Source organism: Sapajus apella, unplaced genomic scaffold, assembly GCF_009761245.1.
Source record: "Sapajus apella isolate SASKATOON/1434 unplaced genomic scaffold, GSC_monkey_1.0 scaffold2, whole genome shotgun sequence".
In the NCBI taxonomy this organism is placed as follows: domain Eukaryota; kingdom Metazoa; phylum Chordata; class Mammalia; order Primates; family Cebidae; genus Sapajus; species Sapajus apella.
In genome coordinates, this window is record NW_022436942.1 from 82,715,794 (window position 1) to 82,739,214 (window position 23,421).

General features: G+C 57.3%; 1 protein-coding gene across 25 annotated transcripts in view; it reads right to left on the minus strand.

Annotated features, from left to right (window-relative positions):
• Nucleotides 1–23,421, minus strand: part of NCOR2 (nuclear receptor corepressor 2) — a 243,982-nt gene that overhangs the window by 140,956 nt on the left and 79,605 nt on the right. For all 25 annotated transcript variants that reach the window (XM_032243915.1, XM_032243811.1, XM_032243904.1 and 22 more), the window contains 3 exons: nucleotides 17,611–17,738; nucleotides 14,828–15,005; nucleotides 3,908–4,087 (listed from right to left, as the gene is read on the minus strand). In XM_032243915.1, coding sequence (XP_032099806.1) covers nucleotides 3,908–4,087; nucleotides 14,828–15,005; nucleotides 17,611–17,738 — 486 coding nt within the window. The remainder of the gene's footprint in view (nucleotides 1–3,907; nucleotides 4,088–14,827; nucleotides 15,006–17,610; nucleotides 17,739–23,421) is intronic.

Below are 23,421 nucleotides of genomic sequence, written 5' to 3' on the forward strand. Positions count from 1 at the left end.
CCATCATCATCATCCCCATCCCCTATCATCCCCACTGCCCATCATCCTCATCACCCCTTCATCCTCATCCTGATCACCCCCATCAACCCCTCCTCATATATTCGTATACTGGACCCCCTCCTAACACCCTTGGAAAGTGCATTCCATCATCCTGCCATCTGCTTCATAGCAAGAGGGTGGCTGAAGACCACAGCGTTTCGGACACTGGCCCAAGGTCAGATGGGAGGCCAATGCCCAGTTCTGCAATGTGACAGGGCATTGCAAGAGAGATCAGAACATGGTCTGCTCCAGTTATGATGCTCACACAGCCCGCACGTGACCACAGGGCATATCAGTATGAACCCAAAAAGGTGGCCAAGAAGTGAACGCAGCAAGAGCCAGAAAACCCAGGGTCCTGGCTTCTGCCAACTCCGGGGCTGGAGGCCTGAGCAGAACTGCCTCAGTCCCATAGCGACCCCTGGTGGTTGCTTCAGGAAGGGCATCGGAATACTCCCGCTAAGCACCAAGCAAATGAAGGCAAGAGTGAGAAGTCCAGGGCCCCTAAAGGGTGGGTGGAAGGGAGACTCCCTCCAGCCGGGGAAGGTTGGCCCTCCCGCAGGCACTAGAGGAAAACACTACCTGGGACACCTACAGAGACCCAGCTAAGAAGGCGACTGAGCTCTGCTGGGCCAGGATGTAAGCCTGAGCCCCACGCTCACCAGCTCTGCAGTCTCGGGCAGGGCCCTTCGCCCCCAACCTCAGTGTTTGCTCAGCAAAACCCGCAAGTACACGCCCACCTGTAAGGCTGTCTGGAGGATCAAGGAGGCAATGCAGGAAAGTCCTCCTGCACCGCCGCGACGCACTAAAAAGGGCTGTCTCATGGAGTCAGACCACAAGGGGCACCGCTGCACAACATCAAAAACGTTTTTCCAAGGAAGATAAAACGGTTGGTGTGGCTGGCCAGTGTGGCTTGCACCGGAAACCCAACATCTGAGAGGCCGAGGGGGCAGATCACTCAAGACCAGCAGTTTGAGACCAGCTTGGGCAACAGGGTAAAACCCCATCTCTACAAAAGATGCAAAAATTAGCTGGGTTTGGTGGTACACACCTGTACTCCCAGCTACTCAGGAGGCCGAGATCGGAGGATCGTTTGAGCCCAGGACGTAGAAGCTGCAGTGGGCAAAGATGGCACCGCTGCACTCCAGCCTGGGCAACAGAGTGAGACTCGGTCTCGAGAAGACGGGGGCTGGTGAGGGTGTGGAAAACCTGGAACCTTCATACGCTGCTGGTAGGAATGTAAAATGCGGCAGCTGACGTGGAAAACAGCTTGGAAAGTCATCAGCACATTAAACCTGGAGTCACTGCGCAATAATTCCGTGCCTAGGTATATACCCACAAGAACTGAAAACAGGTGTCCCACAAAAACGCGGGCACGAATGCCCACCAGCAGCGTGATTCACAACAGCCGCGGCCCCAATGGCCACCGATAATGAAATAGACAAAGGTGGCATCTCCATACAATGAAATATGATTCAGCTCTAAAAAGGAACGAAGGACTGAGACGAGAGACAACATGATAAACCCCAAAACCAGGACGCGACGTGGAAGAGCCCAGACGCAACAGGACGAGTGCTGTGTGATCCAATGCATAGGACACGTCTGGAACAGGTGAATCGTGGAGACAGAACAGGCTGCTTCAGCTCCTAGGCGGCTTCCCTGGGGGCTGCTGCAACGGCTTAGAACCAGACAGAGGTGATGGCGGCATGATACCGAACATGCCAAACGCCACTGACCTGTGCACTTTAAAATGATCATGTTTGAGAATTTCACTTTTGAAAAATGCCAAAGTAGAATTTAGGGGGGAAACAAACAAACAAAAACCGCAAATCTAACCACTGAGGGCCGTCTGGAGCCGCCGGGCTGCCAGCTGCAGTCACCAGCGTGTGCCAGTGCCCCGCAGCTTCAGATCCACCCCAGGGCCGGGACTAGAGACCTAAAGGTGCAGTACCAGGCTGGCCCTGGCAATGTCTGCCCACCCCCGCTGGGGTCTGGCCCCCTCGGGATGCCTGCGCCACCATCATGAGACCTACCCACTGCCTGCTGAAGCCTGGGACCGCTGGCAGTCTCGAGGACTAGGCCCTACAGTTGGACTATCTCCAAATCCTGGTTCCCCCAACCACGTGACAGCCCTGATCGCCCCTTGAAATCAACGCTCTCCCCCTTCAAAACCCAGCTCCCACGGCACCTCTTCCTGGAACCCTTCTCTCACCAGCCTTCGCGATCTGCCTACAGTGGCTGGGATGAGCCCTTGATCCTCCTTGGAGCCCCCACTTCCTTGTCTGGAGTGCGTTGGATATGAGCCTACTTCCCTGTTAGTCTACACACTCCCTGGGGCCAAGACAGTGTCGCGATGACTCAGTCAACCATTTTTAATGAGCACCTACTATGTACCCCATGCTGCTCAGAACATAGCAGTTAACAGGAAGAGAAGGAGAGGACCACTGTCTAACAAAGCTGGGCCTATATTAATTCAAATAATGAGGCCACCATTGGGGTGACGAGACAGATCAGCAATTGGCAAAATTTATCATTTTGGTGAAATAGGGTCTCACTCTGTCGCCCAGGCTGGAGTGCAGTGGTGTGATCATGGCTCATGCAGCCTAAACCTCCTGGGCTCAGGCATTCCTGCCTCAGACTCCTGAGTAGCTGTGACCACAAGCATGCACCACCACACCTGGCTAATGTTTTAAATTATTTGTAGAGATGGGGTCTCACTCTGTTGCCACACTGGACTCAAACTTCTGGGCTCAAGTGATTCTCCAGTCTCAGCCTCCCAAAGTGCCGGGATTACACGCATGAGCCACTGTGCCCGGCCCAAAGCTTTTCTTTAAAGGCCTAAATAGCAAATATTTTTGACTTTGCAGGCCACACAGGTCTCTGTTGTGATGACTTAACTCTGCCAATGTGGCACAAAAGCAGTCATACAGACACATGTGTATAGAGATACACAGACAAGTCGTCGTAGCTGTGCCAATAAAACTTTATTTACAAAAACCAGCAACAGCTAGAATTGGCTAGATTGGCTGAACCCAAAATAAAGGAGGGTTGGGGTGCATGTTCATGTACAAAGCCGAGGTGGCCCCTTGGTGTCAGGGACATCAGAGCAGAGACCTGAATGATACCAGGGAGTGAATCACGAAGAGCTGGAAAAAGGCAGATTATCAGGGAATTGTATATTAACTCATATTCAAAACAAAATTATAAAAGGAATGTTATAAATATTTACATCAGATTTTTCTCATGTTTTGTGTGGTTTCAACAGTGACAATGCGGATTTATTTTTAATCTCCAGGTCTTGCTTCCTCTTCTACAAGCTGTCCATTTTACAGGCAAGGAAACCGAGACTCCAGAGATGAAAGTTCCGGGGCCACACGGCTGGTGAGGAGCAGTCAGGAGGCCGGGGCTATTTCCGCGCATCACAGATAAGGAAAGGGAAGCACCGAGAAGGGACTGCTCACCCACACTGCCGGGTGTTGGGAAAAACAGGATCTGAACCTGGACGACCTGGCTGGAAATCCTGAACTCTAGCCCGGCATGCCCGCGCTGCCTAATGCAGCAGTCTGTGTGGCTATGGAAAGGCACATTGAATGTGTATATTAAACAAAATTTACAAATCCATTCCTCAGTTGCAGCAGGCACATTTCCAATGCTCAACAGTGGAACGTGGCTATCCTGCAGATACAGTGTCTCCATCATGGCAGAAAGTTCTGTGGATGGTGCTCCTGTCCAATAAAGGTAAAGGGCATAAAAACCAGCGAGCACCTGGGAACTTGGAAAGGGCTTTGCTTAGCGCAGGTCGTGACAGCACCATCACTGCTGCTAGAATGGAGGCTCACAGCCAATACCGCCCACCCCTGCCCATTCACACCTGCTTCTTCTTCAGCTTAGAGATCTGCTGCTCCACCATGGTGATCTCTCGGTCCACGCGGTCCATGTTCTGGATCAGCTCCTCCTTGGACAGCCGCGGAGGCACCAGCTCCAGCTCAGGGTCGGCGTGCGGGGGGCTGGGGGGAGACACCGGTTCCAGTTTGCCAGTCAGGCTGCGGTCCTGTGGCAGAGAAAAAACGGGCATGGAGTCAGCACAGGGGACACCCCTGGTCCGTAATGCCCTGTGATGTTTAATGCAGAGTGTCAACTTGATTGGATTGAAGGATGCAAAGTACTGATCCTGGGTGTGTCTGTGAGGGTGCTGCCAAAGGAGATTAACATTTGAGTCTGTGGGCTGGGGAGGCTGACCCACCCTTAATCTGGGTGGACACCATCTAATCAGCTGCCAGCAAATACAAAGCAGGCAGAAGAACGTGAAAGGGCTAGACTGGCCTAGCCTCCAAGCCTACATCTTTCTCCCCTGCTGGGTGCTTCCCGACCTTGAACATCAGACTCCAAGGTCTTCAGCTTTGGGACTCAGACTGGCTTCCCTGCTCCTCAGCCTGCAGATGGCCTCTTGTGGGACCTTGTGATCGTGTGAATAAATACTCTTTAATAAACTCTCGTGTGTGTGTGTGTGTGTGTGTGTGTGTGTGTGTGTATGTGTGAGTTCTGCCCCTCTAGAGAACCACTCTTTGTGTGTGTGTGTGTGTGTTAGTACTGCACCTCTAGAGAACCACTGTGTGTGAGTTCCGCCCCACTAGAGGACCACTGTGTGTGTGTGTGTGTGTGTGTGTGTGTGTGTGTGAGTTCCGCCCCACTAGAGAACCACTCTTTGTGTGTGTGTTAGTTCTGCCCCTCTAGAGAACCACTCTGTGTGTGTGTGTGTGTGTGTGTGTGTGTGTGTGTGTGTTTGTGAGTGTGTGAGTTCTGCCCCTCTAGAGAACCCTGACCAATACAGTTGTTTTTTGCCTGCTGCCATCCATGTAAGACATGACTTGCTCCTCCTTGCCTTCTGCCATGATTGAACCCTCCACAGCCACGTGGAACTGTCCAATTAAACCTGCTTCTTTTTTAAATTGCTCAGTCTTGGGTATGTCTTTATCAGCAGCATGAAAATGGACTAATACGCGCCCCCTCCACAGTCCACCCCAGTTTCCGTCCCTGACTCCAGGCCGAGTACTGGGCAGCTGTCAGAACAGTCCTACCTGTTCAAGGATGCGATCCCCATCCCAGCCGTTACCCATTCTCCAAAGGTCAGAGTCCTTTACGGCCTCCAGATGCAGTTCAAACGCTCCAGCTACACCAATGGTTTCCTGGCCTCTCCTTGAGTTACAAAGTCTTCCAACTCCCTGTTCCCGTAACACACCTCTCTTCCTCCACTCACTCCATCTGTGTGCTCCCCACCAGCCCAAGGAACCAAGACCCACAGCCTCCATTTCCCCAAGGCCTGGCCTCTACGGACCCTCTGCAAACACCCGTTCATGAAGCACAGTCCAAACACGCAGGTTCCAGAACCATGAAGCCAGCACACATGTGGCTCTGCAGACAACATGTATCCCAAACACACAGAAAAGCCACTAGAAGAGGCAACAGAGAAGCTACAAGGAGTGATCTAGGCAGCAGGGCAGAAGAGGGTATTTTTACTTTTTTCTTATTGTTGGCTCATGTGTTTTCTGATTTTCTTCATGGAGAGTTACCCTTTATGTGATACAGCTGTTTATGAGAATGTGCTTAGGCCGGGCGCGGTGGCTCAAGCCTGTAATCCCAGCACTCTGGGAGGCCGAGGCGGGTGGATCACGAGGTCAAGAGATCGAGACCATCCGGGTCAACATGGTGAAACCCCGTCTCTACTAAAAATAGAAAAATTCAGCTGGGCATGGTGGCGCGTGCTTGTAATCCCAGCTACTCAGGCGGCTGAGGCAGGAGAATTGCCTGAACCCAGGAGGCGGAGGTTGCGGTGAGCCGAGATCGCGCCATTGCACTCCAGCCTGGGTAACAAGAGCGAAACTCCGTCTCAAAAAAAAAAACAAAACAACAAAGGCAGCCTGCACCCCGCTACCCACGGATGCCTTCCGCCCACTGCACCCAGGCAGTGCTGGGAGCATTCTCAGGATAAGGTTACAAAAAAAGACCAGTCCCTGCTGTGCAGCCCTGGGATCAAATCCCAGCCCCCTGTGCCACTCTCCAGTTCGGTGACCTCAAGCAGATCATTCAGCTGCTCCCTGCCTCAGCTTCTTCATCTGTACAATGGGGAGAACAGTTCGCACCTCCCAGGTCCTTGAGAGTCTTGAATGAGTTAATGGCTCCGAGCCTGGCGTGCCGTAAGCCTCAATAAATGCTGGCTGGGATGGTCCCCCCTACCCGGGCTCCAGGAACCCAGACCCCGCCCCGTGCCACCCTCAGGGCCAAGCCGGCAGCTGTTGGCAGACGAGGCCCGAAGCAGCGCCAGGCCACCACCTCCCCGCCCCCGCGGCAGCTGCACCCAGAGAACACAGGGTGCATTATTCCCAGGACAACTGCAGCCCGGGGGCCACCGGGTGTCCCCCCCACCTTGGGATTCGCAGAGGCTGTGTCATCCTCTGTCCACTCCTACATCCTCAGGGCCTCCGTCCTCCCCTCAACCCACAGAGCCCCAGCAAGGCCCACAGGCGCCAGGAGTCTTGGGGTCACACTAGGTTTGCCTCTGGCCTCTGTTACCATCTGAGATGTGGGGATAAGGACAGCAGGCACCTGGATGACCCAGGACTCCCTCCACACGTGTGGACTTCTCGAGGGAAATGCAGACAAGGGCTCATACGTCTCAGTCGTCCGACGTAGTCCTCTGTGCTCCTCAGGCCACCTCCCCCGGGGACTCAGCGCATCCCAGGGCTCCCCACGCCCCACGAAGCGGACCCCACCGCAGCCCTCCGAGGGAGTTGCTGCTTCATCTCCATTAATGGAGGAGGAAACCGGGAGCCTGGAGGCCACGGGGGCTGGATGCCAGAGGCCCTCGCACTTTCCTATAAAGGGCCAGATGGTAAAAACACCTCGAGCTTTGAGGGCCACGAGGTCTGTCTCCTCTACTTGCCCCTGCCACTGTAGTGCAAAAGCAGCCACAGGTGATGGGGACTGAATGGGCGTGGCTGTGTGCCAATAAAACTTTATTTACAAAAACAGGCTGAGGGCCAGATTTGGAACTTGCTGGAGTTTGCTGGCCTCCTGTTCTAAGCAACTCGCAAGTCTTAATCCATGTAACTGCCACAACCTCCATGGGAAGTGGGACTACTGTCTGACGACATGCCGAAGGCACTCAGCACCCTACCTTGGAAGGTGCTGGAAGGGGGAGGCTGCAGGGGCGCCCACATCAGAAATGGGGTCCCAGCCACACATCCGTTCACCCCATAGAACCATGGGGCTGAGCATAAGCACCAAAGCAGCACCCCTTCCAGGGACCCAGAGTGCAGGACCTCCAGAAATTAAAGGCAGAAATGTGTGGAAGAGAAAAAGTCCCTGGAAAAAGCCTCGGAAGTGTGTGTGCATGTCAGCGGGTGCGGGCTCACTGCTCCCCGGCAGGAGCACAAGCAGGGCCACAGGCACCCGACCCCACCCACAGCAAGCCGCTGACAGCTCATGCATCTGGCACCCCCGGGCCTTTGCGCAGGCTGGCTCTGCTGCCCGAAGTGCCCAAAACCCCTTCTGTGCCAACTGACGTCAGACCCATGTCCCAATGCCACCGCCCAGCCCCTCACTGCAGTCCACCTCGGGGGCTTGGCTGGTCTCTCCCTGCAGCCCATGTCATTTCTTGAGGTTCTTAAGACGAGTGGTAGCAGCAAGCATGGCACCCAGAGGCCAGCGGCACTACCAGCGACAAGAAACATCTCCGCTATCCCATCTCCGTGCTTCTAACTGGATCAAGAAGAGAGAGAGCACAGCAAGGACCAGGATATGGAAGGGGGGCTCTGGGGACCGGGCCACCCCAAAACTGAGAGCAAACCACTCATCCAACCTGGGAATAATGCTCCAAAGCAACACTAACCAAAAGTAAGTTTCCATCCCCAGGACTAATGGGCAGCACCAGTAGAAGCAGCAGCTGGCAACCACTATTGACACTTGGAAAAGTTGCTGGAAACTTACTTCCTTTAAACTCTCCATGGATAACAGCTGTTGTCTTTAACAGGTTCTTCTTTAACATTCGGGTTTAGCTTTGATTCACAGCAAAACTGCACAAGCCAGTCCATCACCTGATGAACAGGTAAGTAAAACGTGGCATATCCATACAATGCCATGGGAAGGGCCGGGCATGGAGGCCGAGGCAGGAGGATTGCTTGAGCCCGGGAGTTCAAGACCAGCCTGGGCAACGTAGCAAGACCCCATCTTTTTTTTTTTTTAAAGGACTGAAGCACTGACCCAGGCTACACTGTGGATGAAGCCCGAGAATATGCTGCTGAGTGAAAGCAGCCAGACATAAGAGGCTGCAGAGTGTACGATTCCACTTACATGAAATGTCCAGAATAGGCGAATCCACACAATGGATGAGTGTTTGCCAGGAACAAGGAGGAGGGGTAGTGAGGAGTAATACAGCTTGGCTGTGTCCCCGCCCAAATCTCATCCTGAATTGTAGTTCCCATAATCCCCACGGTCGTTGGAGAGGCCAAGGGAGGTCATTCAATAATGGGGGCGGTTTCCCCACAACCTGTTCTCGTGATAGAGTTCTCATGAGACCCGAGAGTTTTGTAGCCTTTCCCCACTTTTGCTCTGCACGTCTCCTTGCTGCTGCCATGTGAAGAAGGGCGTGTTTGCTTCGCCTTCCATCAGGACTGCAAGTTTCCTGAGGCCTCCCCAGCCACGCTGAACTGTGAATCAATTAAACCTTTTTCTATTAGAAATTACTCAGTCTCAGGCATGTGTTTATTCACAGTGTGAGAACAGATTAACACAGGGAGCGACTGATTAGTGATTAGTGTGGAGTTCTCCCTTTGGGGTGATGAGAATGTTCTGGAACTCGATAGAGGTGACAGCTGCACAACACTGTAAATGTCCGACAAGCCAATGAACTGTTACTTTAACGTGGTTACATTTACGTGAACCAGCCCTCAACTGAAAAATTAGAGGCAGACGCGGGTTGCCAGGACCGCTTCCCCAGTGCTAGGTTTCCCAGAATGGGGGCTGAGGGAGCCCGGCGGTCAGGCCTGCGGGCACAGTCGCGATGACTGTCCACCTTCCCACCCAACCAAAGCCAAGGGAAGCAAAGCAACAAACTAATACACCTGCACAAGTTGCCAGGGCGCGGTTGGTACCATTTATCAGATGCCCCTGCTGTAAAACTTCAAGCCAATGTGAAGGAGAAAAGTTTATCATGCAAAACTGAAGACACAGAAGCAGAAAAGCCCTCCAGCTCCCCTATGCCAGCTCCAGGAAAAAGTGGGACCCAGCTTCATGTACTCCCAGTCTAACCCCTACTCCAGTGACAGGTTCCAGGACAGGCATGGGCCCACTCATGGTGAGAAGAAAAAGCAGTTAAGGGCTAGAAATGTGGAGAGAAGGTGGGAGACTGCTCTTTTTTGGCTGGCCTTGAACCTGGGAGGAGGAATGCCTAGAGCCACCAGCTTCCTTCCTGCTAACACACCAAGACCCCGTGAAAGATGGAGGAGCCAAGGGAAAACAGGCAGGTTCTCAGGACATTGTTTCACCCAGATCAAGCTGTACCTGAAGCTAACAAACCTGGACTTGTTATGTGAGCCAGAATTCATGTTTAAATTTGACAGGGGCTGTCTGTCCCCGTTCAGGATTTTCAGAGATGGTGGTATTTGTGATAATTCTAAAGTCCCCAAAACAAAGTTCGGTGAATTCCCAAGGAAGTCTTTGATGCCACAGAACTCCAGAAGCTGAAGAGCAGAGGAGCATCAGAAAACAGGAACACAGCAGGGCAGAGGGGGCAAACACAGAAAAATCCCATCGAATTCCTGCCTCAGGCACCCAGCTGAATTCCACACAGCAGACGCAGACGCCTCTGAGAGCACTCTCCCAGGCATGTTCTCTTGCTCACACTTTCCAAATCTCTTCACAGCCTGGAGCAATTACTGCGGCCAGGCTGGCCAGGCCCCAGCACCAACCCCGTCACGCTCCCCACCTTGTGGTCCAAGCAGAGAGGAGAGAGAGACAGACACAGAGACGGAGACAGACAGACAAAGAGGTCGAGAAACAGAAATGGACATGGATAGAGACAGAGAGAAATAGAGACAGAAAGAGACGTGGTAACAGAGACACAAAAAGAACGAGATAGAAAGACACAGACAGACACAGAGACTAAGAGAGATCCCAGCGGGCGCACCGCAGGCAGAGGGATTCCTGACAAGGGGGAAAGCCAGGCAGGCAGAAAGAACCGCAGAGCAGCGGTAAGGGACACAGACCCTCCCAACCCATAGGCCCGAGGGTGCAGCCAGGCTGGAGAGGCTGGCAGGCAGCAGACTCAGCCCCCAGGCCTGCTCTCTGCGCAGACACAGAACACGCACATGGCGGACAACAACGGGCCACTCAGAGGTTGGTCGCCCTCCAAGACTGGGCCCTGAGCTGCCCACACACACACACACACACACACGCCACACACAGATGTGCACACACACACACACCACACATACTACACAAAGACACGCACACACACACCACAAAGACACACACCACATAAAGATACACACAGACACCACACACAGGCACACACACTCACACCCACACACACATACACCACACACACACACACATACACCACACACACACACCAGACACACGCACACACACACACAGCACAGACACACACACACACACACACAGACACCGCACAGACACACACAGACACACACACCGCACACAAACACACATACTACACACAGACGCACACACACCACACATACTACACAAAGACACACAGACACCACACGCATACCACAAAGACATACACCACACAAAGATACACACACAGACACCACACAGACACACACACACACACCACACATACACACACCAGACACACCACAGACACACACACATACGCACACTCACACATACGCACACACACACATACACACACACAGGCATGCGCGCGCGCACACACACACACACACACACACCCTGGCCTGCTGTCTACCCAGGCCTCTCCCAGGAGGCTGAGCTAAAACTCTCTCCTGCTTCTGTGACAACAGAGGACAGAGCGGCTTCCAGTGCTAATGGGGGTCCGGGGCAGAGGGAGGAGGGTACCCACCAGGGAAACCAGAGGGGGCACAGAACAGCGGGTCAGCCTGGACGCAGGCCTGGGGTGCACTCCCAGCTGCCTGGGCCTGAATCCCATTCCCCCTCGTTCAGCTCACTCAGCCGGGGCCTTCTACAAAAGCGGGTACCGACCCAGCCTCCTGGGGCTGGGAAGAGACCAGGGAATGACACTGCTGGCCATGGCATGGCTCAGGGAACATCGCCTGCCGTCACTGTCGGCGTTCTTATCACCTGCACACCGGCCTCCCGATAAAGGACCTGTCTTACCCCAAGAGCCCACCATTCAATCCCATCGGCCTCCTCGGGCAGAGAAGGGGACGCTACAGGCCTGAGTGCGCCACCTCCCTCCCCCGCCTGGCTCCCAGTGCCCACCGCCACCCCTACTCCTGCTGCAGAAGGAGGATCGCCTTTGTCCAGAGGCTGCTAAGGAGCTTAGGGTGCCCCAGGGCCATGCAGGGAGGAGCCTGCTACACAGCTGGCCAGACACCCGGCTGCAACAGGATGAGGACGCCACCTGGCCACGGTCCCCACCCCAGCCTGGGCAGTCAGACGTGGCTGGGCGGCTGAGTGACCCTGGGGGACAGAAGCCTCTGGGGCCACTGCCTGCAATCTCCCCAGCAGCCCTGCCATCGGCGTCCTCTGTGGAAGCTGGAGAGAGAAAGCACCTCCAGCCTGGGCTGCCCTGAGCTTTACTGAAGCCACAACAAACTCCCACGGCAGCAGACTCCCACGGCAGCCAGCTCCCACGGCAGCACACCACAGGTGCTTCATCTGTGCACAGCCTCCCCGCTACCGCCCTGCCACTGTCTAGGTTCCACTTTCTGTTTGAAAGAAGAGTGAAATCAAAGGGCTGTTCAGGGCACTGGAGGTGTGGCAGGCCCCAGGCAGGACACACACACGTGGGAAGTGTCGCTCTCCAGCCAAGAGGGCCACGGGCCAAGCACCCCCAGACACCCTTGTCCGGAGGTGGGTTGTGAGTTTCTGCAATGAACTGACGGCTCACAGGGCCCTGGACTCCAGGGGAGTCAGGGAAGGAGGGGGAGCAGATGGGGGTAGGCGTGGGGGAGCAAGGAGATGGGGGGGGATGAATGGATGGGGGAAGGGCAAGGCTACCGGCGGGAGAGGAAGGTAGGCAGAACCCATGGGTGAGGGTAGCTTCAAGGTGGGGGAGGGGTAGTAAGGAAGGCAAGGACAGATGGCCGCAGGCAGACGCAGACAGGCTGGGTGCAGCTGGGCAGCTCTGTGGTAGGGAAGGAGCCGCAGTGGATGAGCAGGGAGAGGTGACAAGAGGGAGGAAGCAGGGGATGAAGGGGAGTCAGCAGGACAGGGGGCTGTTTGGGTGGAAAGAAAGGGAGGGAAGAAGGAGGGAGATGGAGGAGAGAAAGAAGGGGAGGAGAGGCAGGAGGGATGCGCTGGAAGGGCTGGGCCTGGGGCACGGGCAGGGGCAGGGATGCTGGCTCGGGTCCCCAAGGGGGCACTGCCCGAAGGAGAAGCCCCAGCACTGACACCAGTCCCAAATCCAGACTCAAGTGCAGGGTCCCAAGCCCCAGGAGATCCCATTCATGCCTGCAGGGATGCTGTGGTTGAATCTTATACCCCAGGAGGATGTGGTGGGGCTGCAGCCTCAGCCATGAACGGCCTCGAGGGTCCCCACAGGGCTGGCCACAGGTCTCCCTGCCACGCAGGCCCTGAAGGGCAGCCTGGACTAGAAGGAGAGAGGGACGGAGGAATGTGCCTGAGGGGAGGGCGCTCCTGAGGGGTGGGCGCTCTAGCCGAGGGCATAGCCAGCGCAAAGCCCCCAGGCGGGAATGTGCCTGCGTGTTTGTGGAGCTCCAGGGTGGCCTGGGAGGCTGCACCTGAGGGGCTGAGAGGACTGCGGGGAGATGAGCTCAGGGAGGTGATATGGCTGGATCATGCCAGACCTGCAGGCCATGACAAGGATTTTTGGCTTTTTCCTGCTTGATACAAGAGCCACGGATGGTTTGGAGCACAGGGGGACATATGGGGGGACACCCCCCGGGTGACACAAGCGTCTGCCTTTACAAGAGCCCTCTGGCTGCTGCTTGGAGGAAAAACTGAAGGGGGAAGAGGGAGGCCGCAGCAGGGAGATCCGGGAGGAGGCCACTGCAACGTTCCCAGCAAGCAGTGACGCGCTCAGGTGGCCTCAGGTGTGGGCTGAAGGCTGGAACTGGGATACCTTAGGGCAGAAGGGTCAGAATTTGCCGATGGGCAGGAGAGCAGGGAGGTAGCCAGGGAGGAGGCCTAGTGGCAGCAAAGACGCAGCTGCATCTTCCTGGAAGGCTCTCAGGTGCCTGCGGTCTGTTGGCCAGGACTTGATTAACTGACCACCTTCCCATGACAACTTGGTGGGGGGGTTGGGGGGTGCCCCAGCAGCAGGAGGCCAAGCCAACCAACGAACACGCAGACACCCTAGCCCCTCCCTGCCCTGCCCCACAGGCAGCCCTGAGGGCACCTGGCAGGTGTGCAGATGGCGGGCCACAGCCAGGAGAGCAGGAAGGGAGTCCGGCCATACCAGCCCCAGGACGGAGCCCACCTCCTGCCAGCCCAAGCCCAACCCAGGGATGTCCCAGGGCCCATGCGGGCACCCTCTCTCCCCAGCAGAAGGCCGACTTTGGCCCTGCAGCCAGGCTGCCACCCATGCAAGCTCCTGGGTGCCAAGCAGCTCCCAGGCACGGGACCCACAGCCAAGCCCTCTATGCAGATGACCAGGTGACACCCTGCACACCAGCTCCCAGACCGGCGAGGAAGAAACGGAGCTCCGAGAGGCACAAGGGCTGCACAGCCGTGGAGGTGGGAGTGTTGGAAGTCATGCCTGGGCCCCCTGAGGGCAGATGGATGGAGGGCCCTGGGATGGGTGAGTGCCCCAGTGAGGCCTGGGGCCACCCGCAATGCCAGGCAGCCCCACATGGACAGGCAGACGAGCCTAAAGTCGTCTGGCTCCCCCTACCCAAAGCTCAGCCATGGTCCCTCATGCCTGGTGGCTGCAGACTCAACCCGGGCCAGCCCAGTGCCACGTGGCACCCCGAGGAGTGGCCAGACTGGGCAGTGGAAGGAGGCTTTGTTGCTCTAGGGGTCAGGCCATGTCCTAACCAAGTACCACCCCTTCAGTGCTGAGCCAACTCTGCCCATCTCACTCTGGGGGACTCTGGAGTCTCCCCTCCCTGCCGCTTAAGAATCCAGAAGCCCCAGGGGCCTGGCAGAACCCTGAACTGAACGCCTCACAGGTCGGGATTCAAGGCCCAGGGGGCTGCCTGCTATGTAGGGCTGGAGGCATGGGTCACTGAGCCCCCCGTTCCAAGCAAGCACAGAATCAAGCCACCCACCCTCAGTGAAGCTCTCGGAATGTGCTAAAAGCTGAACGCGGACCACGGGACGGTCCTGACCCCCATCAGAGGGCAGCTCTCTGCTCCTTGGCGCCCCCGGCCCTCCCATCTCAGCTCTCCCCTCCCTTACTCCAGCCGCCCCTGACCACAAGCCTATGCCTGCTGCAGGGCCTTTGCACCTGCTGCTTGGCCCCCCAGAACACTTTCCCCACTTCTTCCCACGCTCGGGCAGTCCAGACAGACCTGCTGTCTGCCCTCCTCCTGCCACCCAGCTCCGGGCACCCAGTGCTCGCCTACCTCCGAGGAGCTCCCAGCTGGGGGCCCGGGCTTACCTTGGTGAGGTCCTCGGATCCCCCAGGCTGCCCCGAGGCCAGCAGGGGTGACGGTCGCAGCAGGGGGTCGGGCAGCAGCTCCAGCCGAGGGCGCTTGCTTTCAATGAACTCCATCTCTGACTTGCCCAGCTCGGGCAGGTACGCGTGGGACTCTGGCCGCAGGTGGAGCTCCTGGGACCTGTGGGAGGGGAGGCAGGTGGCGTCACAGGGAGAATGCGGCTCTGAGAATGCCCGAGGCCCCAGCCGCCTCTGTGCAGACCCCCTACTGCGCGCCGTGCTCTGTGTGGTCCTGCGGGAAGGTGCTCACGGGATCCCACCTCCCACGGCCCCACAGCAGGGCAGGACTGCAGTGCGGCGCTGCCTTCCTTCAGGTCCACGCTCACCGAGGACATTTACAGGGAGGGAGGGTGCTACAGTGGCACTACAATGCCCCAGAGTGACTGCCCCTCCCTCGCCACTCAGGGTGGTCGGTGCACCAGCCCACCGTCCCCACCTGGGGCTGGCTACAAATTCGGAATCTCCAGTCCCGCCCGAGACCTACTGAGTCAGGCTCCGCATCTTAGCAAGATCCCCCGGTGGTTCACAGGCACAGCCCATCTGGGAGACGCTGTGGGCCTCGCGCAGATAACAGCACCCGTGACACCGTTTCCCTCCCACCCACGCCGCGCAGACATCGCTGGCCGATCGCAGAACTCCTGCGGAACCTGGCCCCGCCACCTCACAACTGGGCCCAGCAGCCCGGACTCCCCACTGACAGGCCCTCCTGAACCCTCCTCCGCAGTGTGCCCAGAGAGCACGTGGCCCTGCCTAGCTCAGCACACCCCACAGAGCTGGGACTCCTGGCCTCCACCTCTAGGGCTCCAGCCATCACCCACCACAAAGAGCCTGAACATGGCCCTTGCTAAAATGCTTTTCCCAGAGGCTGAGCAGGGAATGCATGGCCATTCCCCTCCTGCACGGGCCCTGCCTGGCCTGGTCCTCGATGACCCCCCGCTGCACTCCTGCCCCAGGGCCTTTGCACCTGCTGGGCTCTGCCTGGAGCATTGGGGCCGCAGGCCCTCCATATGGGCTCCTCCCCTTCAAGTTTTGGTGCAGATGGCACCTCCTTGCCCCAGGCCAGACCCCACCTCACCTGTCCACTGCCCTCCCCATGTGCTTGGTGGCCACAGGTGTTTCCTGGCCGCCCCCCACCCCCACCCCAGAATGAGGTAGGGTGGTTCACCTGTCTTGCTTGTGGCTGCCCCCAGGGACTGGCACACAGTAGGCGTTCAATCAGTGCCTGTAGACTGACTGAATGCTGCCAACTGCAGCCCGGGCTGGGGCTCTGTTGCTGCCCCCATGGGGGCGAGGCCGCCACCTCTCTGTGCCCACCTCCCTGGAGGGTCCTCAAGTCCTTGTCCCTCCAAAGCTGGGCCCCAAGACATCCCGTCTTCATGGCCCAGAACCTAGGGCTTTGCCATCATGAGGTGCTTGGCAAGAAGTGCACGGTGGTGTTTTCACTTAAAACACGACAGAGGCGCCACGGTGGCTGGAGAAACATCCTCCCAAATTCACGGCCACTGAAACCTCAAAATAAGACCTTCTTTGGACCTAGGGTCACTGAACATGGAATTAAGATGAGGCCATCCTGGATTAGGATGACTGCGGTCCTGACAACAGGACCAGAGAACACAGGGACAGAAGAGGAGACGGCCATGTGAGACGGGCGCAGGCAGAGGCCGAGATCCAAGCGAGCAGCCACAGCCAGGGGACACCAGGGGCCGTCAGAAGCTGGTGGGACAGAAAAGCATCCTCCCCTCGAGCCTTCTGAGGGGCGTGGCCCTGCAGATGCTCTGAATTCAGATCACGGAAATGCACTTCTGTGGCTTGAAGCCACCCAGTTTGTGGCACGTGGTGACAGCAGCCCCAGAAAACCAATCCCGGCACCAAAGGCAGGCTGCCTCGGCCTCCCCTCCTCCTCCAGATGCCAGCGCACACCCAGTCCCCCAGCCCCGCCTGCCCCGGGAGACCAGCCGTGGCCCTGGGACGCCTCTGTGGTGTCATGAAGGGCTGTGGCCTGGGGCCCAGGGCCCCGAGTTCTAGTCCTGGCTGAGTAAACAAGGGTCCATCCCTCAACCTGGCAGCCTCAGCTGCTCCATCTGAGAAACAGGCACAATGCCCTGCACCTCAGGGTCTCCAGCAGAAGTTTCTGGAGAAGGTGGGAGAAAGAACGTGGCCTAAAATGTGTGCACGGAGAGCTGGCTCCGGCTCCAGTCCTGGCCCTCCCCACCCCATCTCCCTCCCACCCCCACTTCCCTCCTCCCCCCTCCCTCCCACCCCACCTCCCTCCCACCCCCACCTCACTTTTCATTCTCCTCCCACCTGGATTAGGGAAAGTAAGGCTGGCCCAGCACAGGCACACACCGGAGAGCGTCCTCTGCCAGCTGGAGAAGACGGAGGAATGGTGGGGGGAAGGGAGGCGTCCCGGAGCACCAGGTGTGGACTGGAACCTTCCCACAGCGGCCCAGCCCTGCTGCAGCCCCGCTCGGCGGTCCCCTCTCCTGCCCAAACCCGCAGAGGCCACTGAAGGTCCAGGCTGGAGGGCCGAGGGCCACATGGCTCTTCCCTGCTGGTCCCCATCCTCAACCCGAGTCACGGCCACACCAGGTCAAGGGTGAGCCCTCGGCCCCACACCCCCTCATCTCACAGGCCCCTGCGAGCTCCTGCTCCGCCACCGGCCTCTGCTCTCTATCTGAGACGGAGCTCCCACGACCAGGACGCAGAGGCAGCGAGCCTCTCCTCACCGTTCATTCCCAGGCTGGAACTCGGACAGCAGGGAGGGCCTCCGCCTCTGGGGCTGGATGATGGAGCCGGGCGACAGGTGGGAGGCATAGTCGCGGGAGTGGTGCTGGTAGTCCAGGAGTCCGACGTCCTGCGGGAGGGAAGAGAGGAGCGGTGAGTGCCAGTGGGCACGGGCATGGCGGGGCACGGGCATGGCGGGGCACGGGCATGGTGGGGCAAGGCCATGGATATCTCTCTCCTGTCCTGGGCAGACAAGCCCACGTCCCCGCAGGGAACTTTAGGGACCGACTGGCCAGAGGCTACCCCTGGGCGGAAGCCAAGGAGGAGAAGGAACACAGCTGGCTGAACGGCCCTGCGCTGTGCCCTTCCCACACAGCCTCTCAGAGACCCACGATCATGCCCACCTTCCAGATGAGACCGCCGAGCCCAGCAGGGCTGACGGGCCGTCCGAGGCCACAGGCTGCTACAGGCCTGGAACCACCCACCTGCAAAACCCGTTCCGGTCACGCTGGCATTGATGGGGGGCCAGGCAGAGGAGAGGAGGCTGTCTCCACTTTTCTACCCTCCCACCCCATGCCGCCACTGCCGGGCAGTGGATCCCTCCAGCCTGAGGAGTTGAAGCTCGGAAATGCGGCCCTGGGAAGACAGGACTGAAGACGCGCGCGGGGCAGCATGGCGTGCAAACACAGACGTGCTGGCAGCGGCCACAGCTGGAAACAGGCGCAACCGAAGTGCCCAGTCCTTGGCGAGGGGGTAAGTGATGCCCACGAAAGTGGGGGTAAGTGATGCCCAAGACAGGGAACGAGGCTCTGGCCTCACTCGCCGGGGTACGGATGGACGGTGGCAATGATGGTGGCAGACACTGACTGCCAGCGAGGCCTAAACACCAGGTTTCAGAACCAAGCACCCCGACCCCAAGCCCATACCGCAGGGAAGGCTCTGTCCCAGCCAGGAGGGTAAGCCTCAGGCAAAGCCGCCTCCTTTAATACGTCACCCTCCATGTGACGAAGACTCTCCTTGCCCACACCTGAGTCAAGCTCCTCTGACCCATCGTCTCTGCACGGGGCCTCAACCTTGGCCTTGCGGGGCTCCGCTCCGCTGCGGGAATCCTGCTAAGTCAGTTTGGAGGAACCCCCACCCTCAAGCGCTCCTCGGAGTGATTTTCCATCCACTGACCCCTCCCTCCGCACAGCGGCTGTGAGGCTCCAGCTGTCTTGGCCGAATCTGGAGCGGAGCCCGGACTCTCTCCCTGATTGTGACAGTCCTGACACTGATAGCACAATTGTCCTGAAAAACGAATTCCTACTTAACAAGTGTCCAGATACTTTATTAGCACATTACTCGTTGTCTTGGGGTGGGGGGGGAGGCTCAACATCAACAAATGAGATACATCCCGGTTGCCAAATACACTCAGATTTGAGAAACATTAAACTGTGTTTAAAAAAAAACAAAACAACAACAACAGAAAACAAACAAAAAAACAGTAACAGCCTCTCAAACAAAACAAGACGGGGTTCACTCATGCGCCAATCCCGATCGGTTACTTCTGTCTGCCTGGAGCACTCATTTTCGCTGTTTGCGGCCATCAGTTAGTGATGTCTGACATAGGTAAGGCTTCGGAGAGTGAAGTCACCTTTAGAGCAGGTGGCTTCGTTTCTTCTTGTCACCTTTTTAAACTTTTCCCAATTTTCCATAAAAGTCTAGTCATTCTTTTGTTGTCTGGCTTTTAACAAAGCAGTTATTTTTTGCAAAGAGAATCAGACGGTGCAGGTAGGTGTGATAGTGTACCTGCTGCAGACCCAACAAAATCAGCCCCTAGAGCAGGGGCCCAGGGCCAGGGAGGATGAGGGAGCGGGACCCACCGGGACCCCAGCAGCCTCTGAAGCTGGAAACAGGGAAGGGACCTCGCTGGGCAGTCCAATGTAGATACCAAGAGCTGTAAGGCCTCCAACGGAAGGTATGTCTTTGGCCCTGTTATTCGAACCCTCTGGGCCTCAGTTTCTCCTCTTTGAAATGGGTGTCCAGCCCAGATTAAAGGAGGCCTGCACCTCCTACACTCAACTCCTTCACCTCTCCAAGGGACTTCCACCGAGGCTGAGGGCAGCCTCCGGAAGGCAGAAAAGGCATGGGCCTCCTCCCGAATCCCACACTGTCTAGTATAAGATGCCAGGTGCTCCCAGGGGAGAAGGGAGAAGACGGGGTGGGAGGAAAGGAGCGGAGGAGGCCACTGGGCGGACGACGACACAGCTGCCAGGCAGAGACCTCGCCACACACACAGAGGTGTGAGAGGAAAGCATCGAGCCTCACACACTGCCAGGGGGACCCTCTTCACCCAGCTCTCCCACACCAAGGCCAAGTGGGCAGAGAGGCAGGGCAGACGGTCCGGTCCCTGGGGAGAGGGCCTTGGCCAGATGGCGCCCACAGCCATCGACTGTGGTGGAGGAGGCCCCAGGCCTCTGCATGGACCCTCTGCCTCAGTTTCCAAATTTAGGAGATCCTCCGAGGAGCATCTTAGGGGCCATTTACGCCCAGAATGTGTGGGCATTTTGTTACTGGACCCTAAACCCTGGGAGGCCCAAGGTCCACACTGGCCCCCACCACTGGGCTTGAAGCAGGTCACCAGGGTTGAGCCCAGAGACTGCCCCCACACGAGTGCCCGGAAGCTCTAGGGGAAGGCAAGACTTGGGGAGACCCCACAAGAGAAACTGAAACTGACCCGAGGTGGGCCTAGGGGTCCCATGAGCTGGAATACACCCCAGCTGGAAACCACCCACAATGCCTCCGAGCAGGAGAGCTCCCCACACGAAACAGTAATCATAAGAAACAACAATAATACCTCTGCCTACTGTGTGCACCTGCAGCTAAATGCTTTACATATATTCATTAATTTCACCTGTACAGGAACCCTGTAAGGGGGGGTATTACGAGTAGCCCCACATAAAGATGAAAACAGAGGCACAGAGAGGGTACATGGCTTGTCCAAGTCACACAGCAATAAGGGGATACGTTCTGAGAAGCAAGGCGAAGGCTAAACTGACTTTCTGAGGAGGCACAAGAGGAGACAGGCCCCAGGCTCTGAACCTGTCTCTGGAGGACAACAGCGGACCTGACTCAGGGAGAGGGAGCCGGACCCCGCTGCTCATAAAGGGAAGCAGGAAAAGCCCGTGCAGGTGATGCCCCCGCCCTCTGCCTCGGAGGGCTTCCACCCGGCCTCGGAGGGCTTCTCCCCAGCCAGGGCACCTCTGAAGCTGGAAATCAGGGCCACCAATAAATCAATAAATTACACCCTTAAAACTCCTGGGGAAGGTGGCAGGCCCCCTGGAAAAGCCATGCACCCAGGAGGGAATCCCAGCTGGTGCCTCCTTGGCTGGGCCCCAAGGGTGGAGAGGAGTGGCTGGGGGCAGCGAGCAGAAAGGGGTTAGATTCCAGGGGAGGGCTGGTTGTGAGCAGTTCCTTGGCGGGAGAGGAGTGCCCTCTCTGGCCCCTGGATAGAGCTCCCTACTCCAGAAGGAGCCCTACTTACTTGGGTGCTCCTTAGGAGCTCCTTAATCTGCACCTATCAACTAATTCCATCCTCACAATCTTAAAAACATCCTTGCTCAACTGATAAGGAAACTGAGGCACAGGGTGGTAAGTCTACTTGCCCCAGATTTCACAGCTAGGACACTACTGGGGCAGGACGTAAATACAAGCAGTCTGGCTCCAGAAGGGAATGTTTGGGGCTGCACACTGAAAGTAAAGGCAGAATTCAGCCTGGTCCTAGACTCTGGATTTATGGGTCTCTCCTGGAATGATAGCAGCTACTGTCAAGAGAGCACCCACCTCAGGACCTTTGCACATGCTCTTCCTGCTGCCTGGAACATTCCTCAGCCAGATTCCCACATGCCTGGCCCTCTCCCTCACTCCAAGTTCAGCTCCAAAGGCAGCTTCTCCCTGCCCCTCTACTTAAATCTGGGCTCCCCCAACCTTCCTCTCGTCTCCTTCCTAAATCGCCGTTCTCCATGAGGAGGTCAGTGCCCTGAGACAGGTAAGCATTTACTCGTTCTGTTCACAGCTACACTGCGAGAGCCCCGAAGAGGATGGGCACGAGACGCCTGGTAAGTATCTGCTGGATGGACGGAGGGAGGGAGGGATGGAGGGAGGGCGGGAGGGAGGGATGGATCTCCCAGCATGGGAGCTCCCACCAGCCTCACTTTTGAAGGCCAGATCATCCCTCCACAGCCTCTTAAAAGCCGTCACCAAGCATCAGGGACTGAGCTGGAAGAGGGGCCATGAAGCTAACAGAGGGACCCCCAACTCAGGGCACTCAGGACACTACAAAGCCTCCCACAGTCACCTCTCCCAGCGATCCCCACGCACACACTTGCCCTGGCCTGGCCCGTCCCAGGCAGTCTCTGGGGTCTGGGAGCCTTGGCGCAGGGCAGTACTGCTCCACCAGAAGTCTACGACTTTGCTAATTCCAACAAGGTGGGCACAGAACATGACGGTCTGCAGACCTCTGGCATCCAAGGACATGACCAACTCTGACACCACTGGACCGGGCCTGGCTGAGCCCCTGCGTCTGTGCAATGGGACCCCAGATCGATTTTTGACAAACTGGAAATGAAACAGACCAGTCCCTCCCACGGAGAATCTGATAAGCGCTCATCTAGGTCGAGAGTCAGCACACTAGGGCTCAACACCAAAGCAGGGCTAGCCAGCGGCGTCCAGTGACCCGGCGCATGCCACACCCACTCCCTGACTCCCGGGCCAAGCTGCTTTCACACTGCAGGGGCCTCGAAGGAGGGGCAGCAGGCCCAAAAAGCCTGAAATATTTACACAGAAGGTGTGTGCACCCCTGCCCTAGGGGCAAAGCCCAAAGTGTCCCCTGGGGGTGAGACGAGAGGCTACAAAGGTGATGTTGTAATAACAGCGTCATTGTTACGTTATCGATCATATCAAATGTCTGCTTACTCTGTCCATACCCTGTTTGAAGGGCTCTGCACCTAACAACTAATTCCATCCTCAAAAACCACCCTTGTTCAACTGATGAGGAAACTGAGGCACAGGGCGGTAAGGCCACCTGCTCTGGTTTCACAGCTAGGAGACCACTGGGGCAGGATACAAACGCAAGCAATATGGCTCCAGAACTGCTGCTATGAACCACTCTTCAATACTGCAGCACAGAGAGGTTAAGTAACTTGCCCAAGGCCACGCAGCAGAAAGGGGTCACACTGGGATTCCGACTCCGTGTCTCTGCTTTTAACTGCATTCGATTCAGCCCAAGGTCTGGAGGAGCTCCAGAGCATTCAAGGGTCCCAGAGGACTTGAAGAAGAAGGCAGAATCAAACTGGGCCACAGAAAGCCCGAAAGGAGGCCAGGAGAGGAGGATGCGTTGCTTTCCGGGAAAACAAAAGTTGTGAGCATTTTGTTACTGGACCCTCAGCCCTGGAGAACCTCAGTTCCCCACCCTCAGGGAGACCCATGGGGTCCTGCCACTGTCATGAAGGGAAGCTGGGCCAGAGGATGGAGGGAACGGGGCACAGAGGGATGCGGCAGGTGGGAAGAGGGGCCAGGCTGATGCCCACAGAGCCCTGGAGCATGGCCGAGGCTGAGTCAGGAAACCCAGGGGCTTCCCATGGTCTCCGGGGTCAGGCCTCTGCCTGCAAGCACTCCCGAAGGGAAGCCTCCCATTTGCACTGGGAACCAGTCGGCAGCAGTCCGCTGAGGACGCAGAGCAGAGCACGGGCAGAGGCGGCGGCTTCCACGCCTATGCCATCCAGCTCAGGCTCCACATCCACGGTCCTGTGGTCCCCACGGGGAAGAGGCCCGGG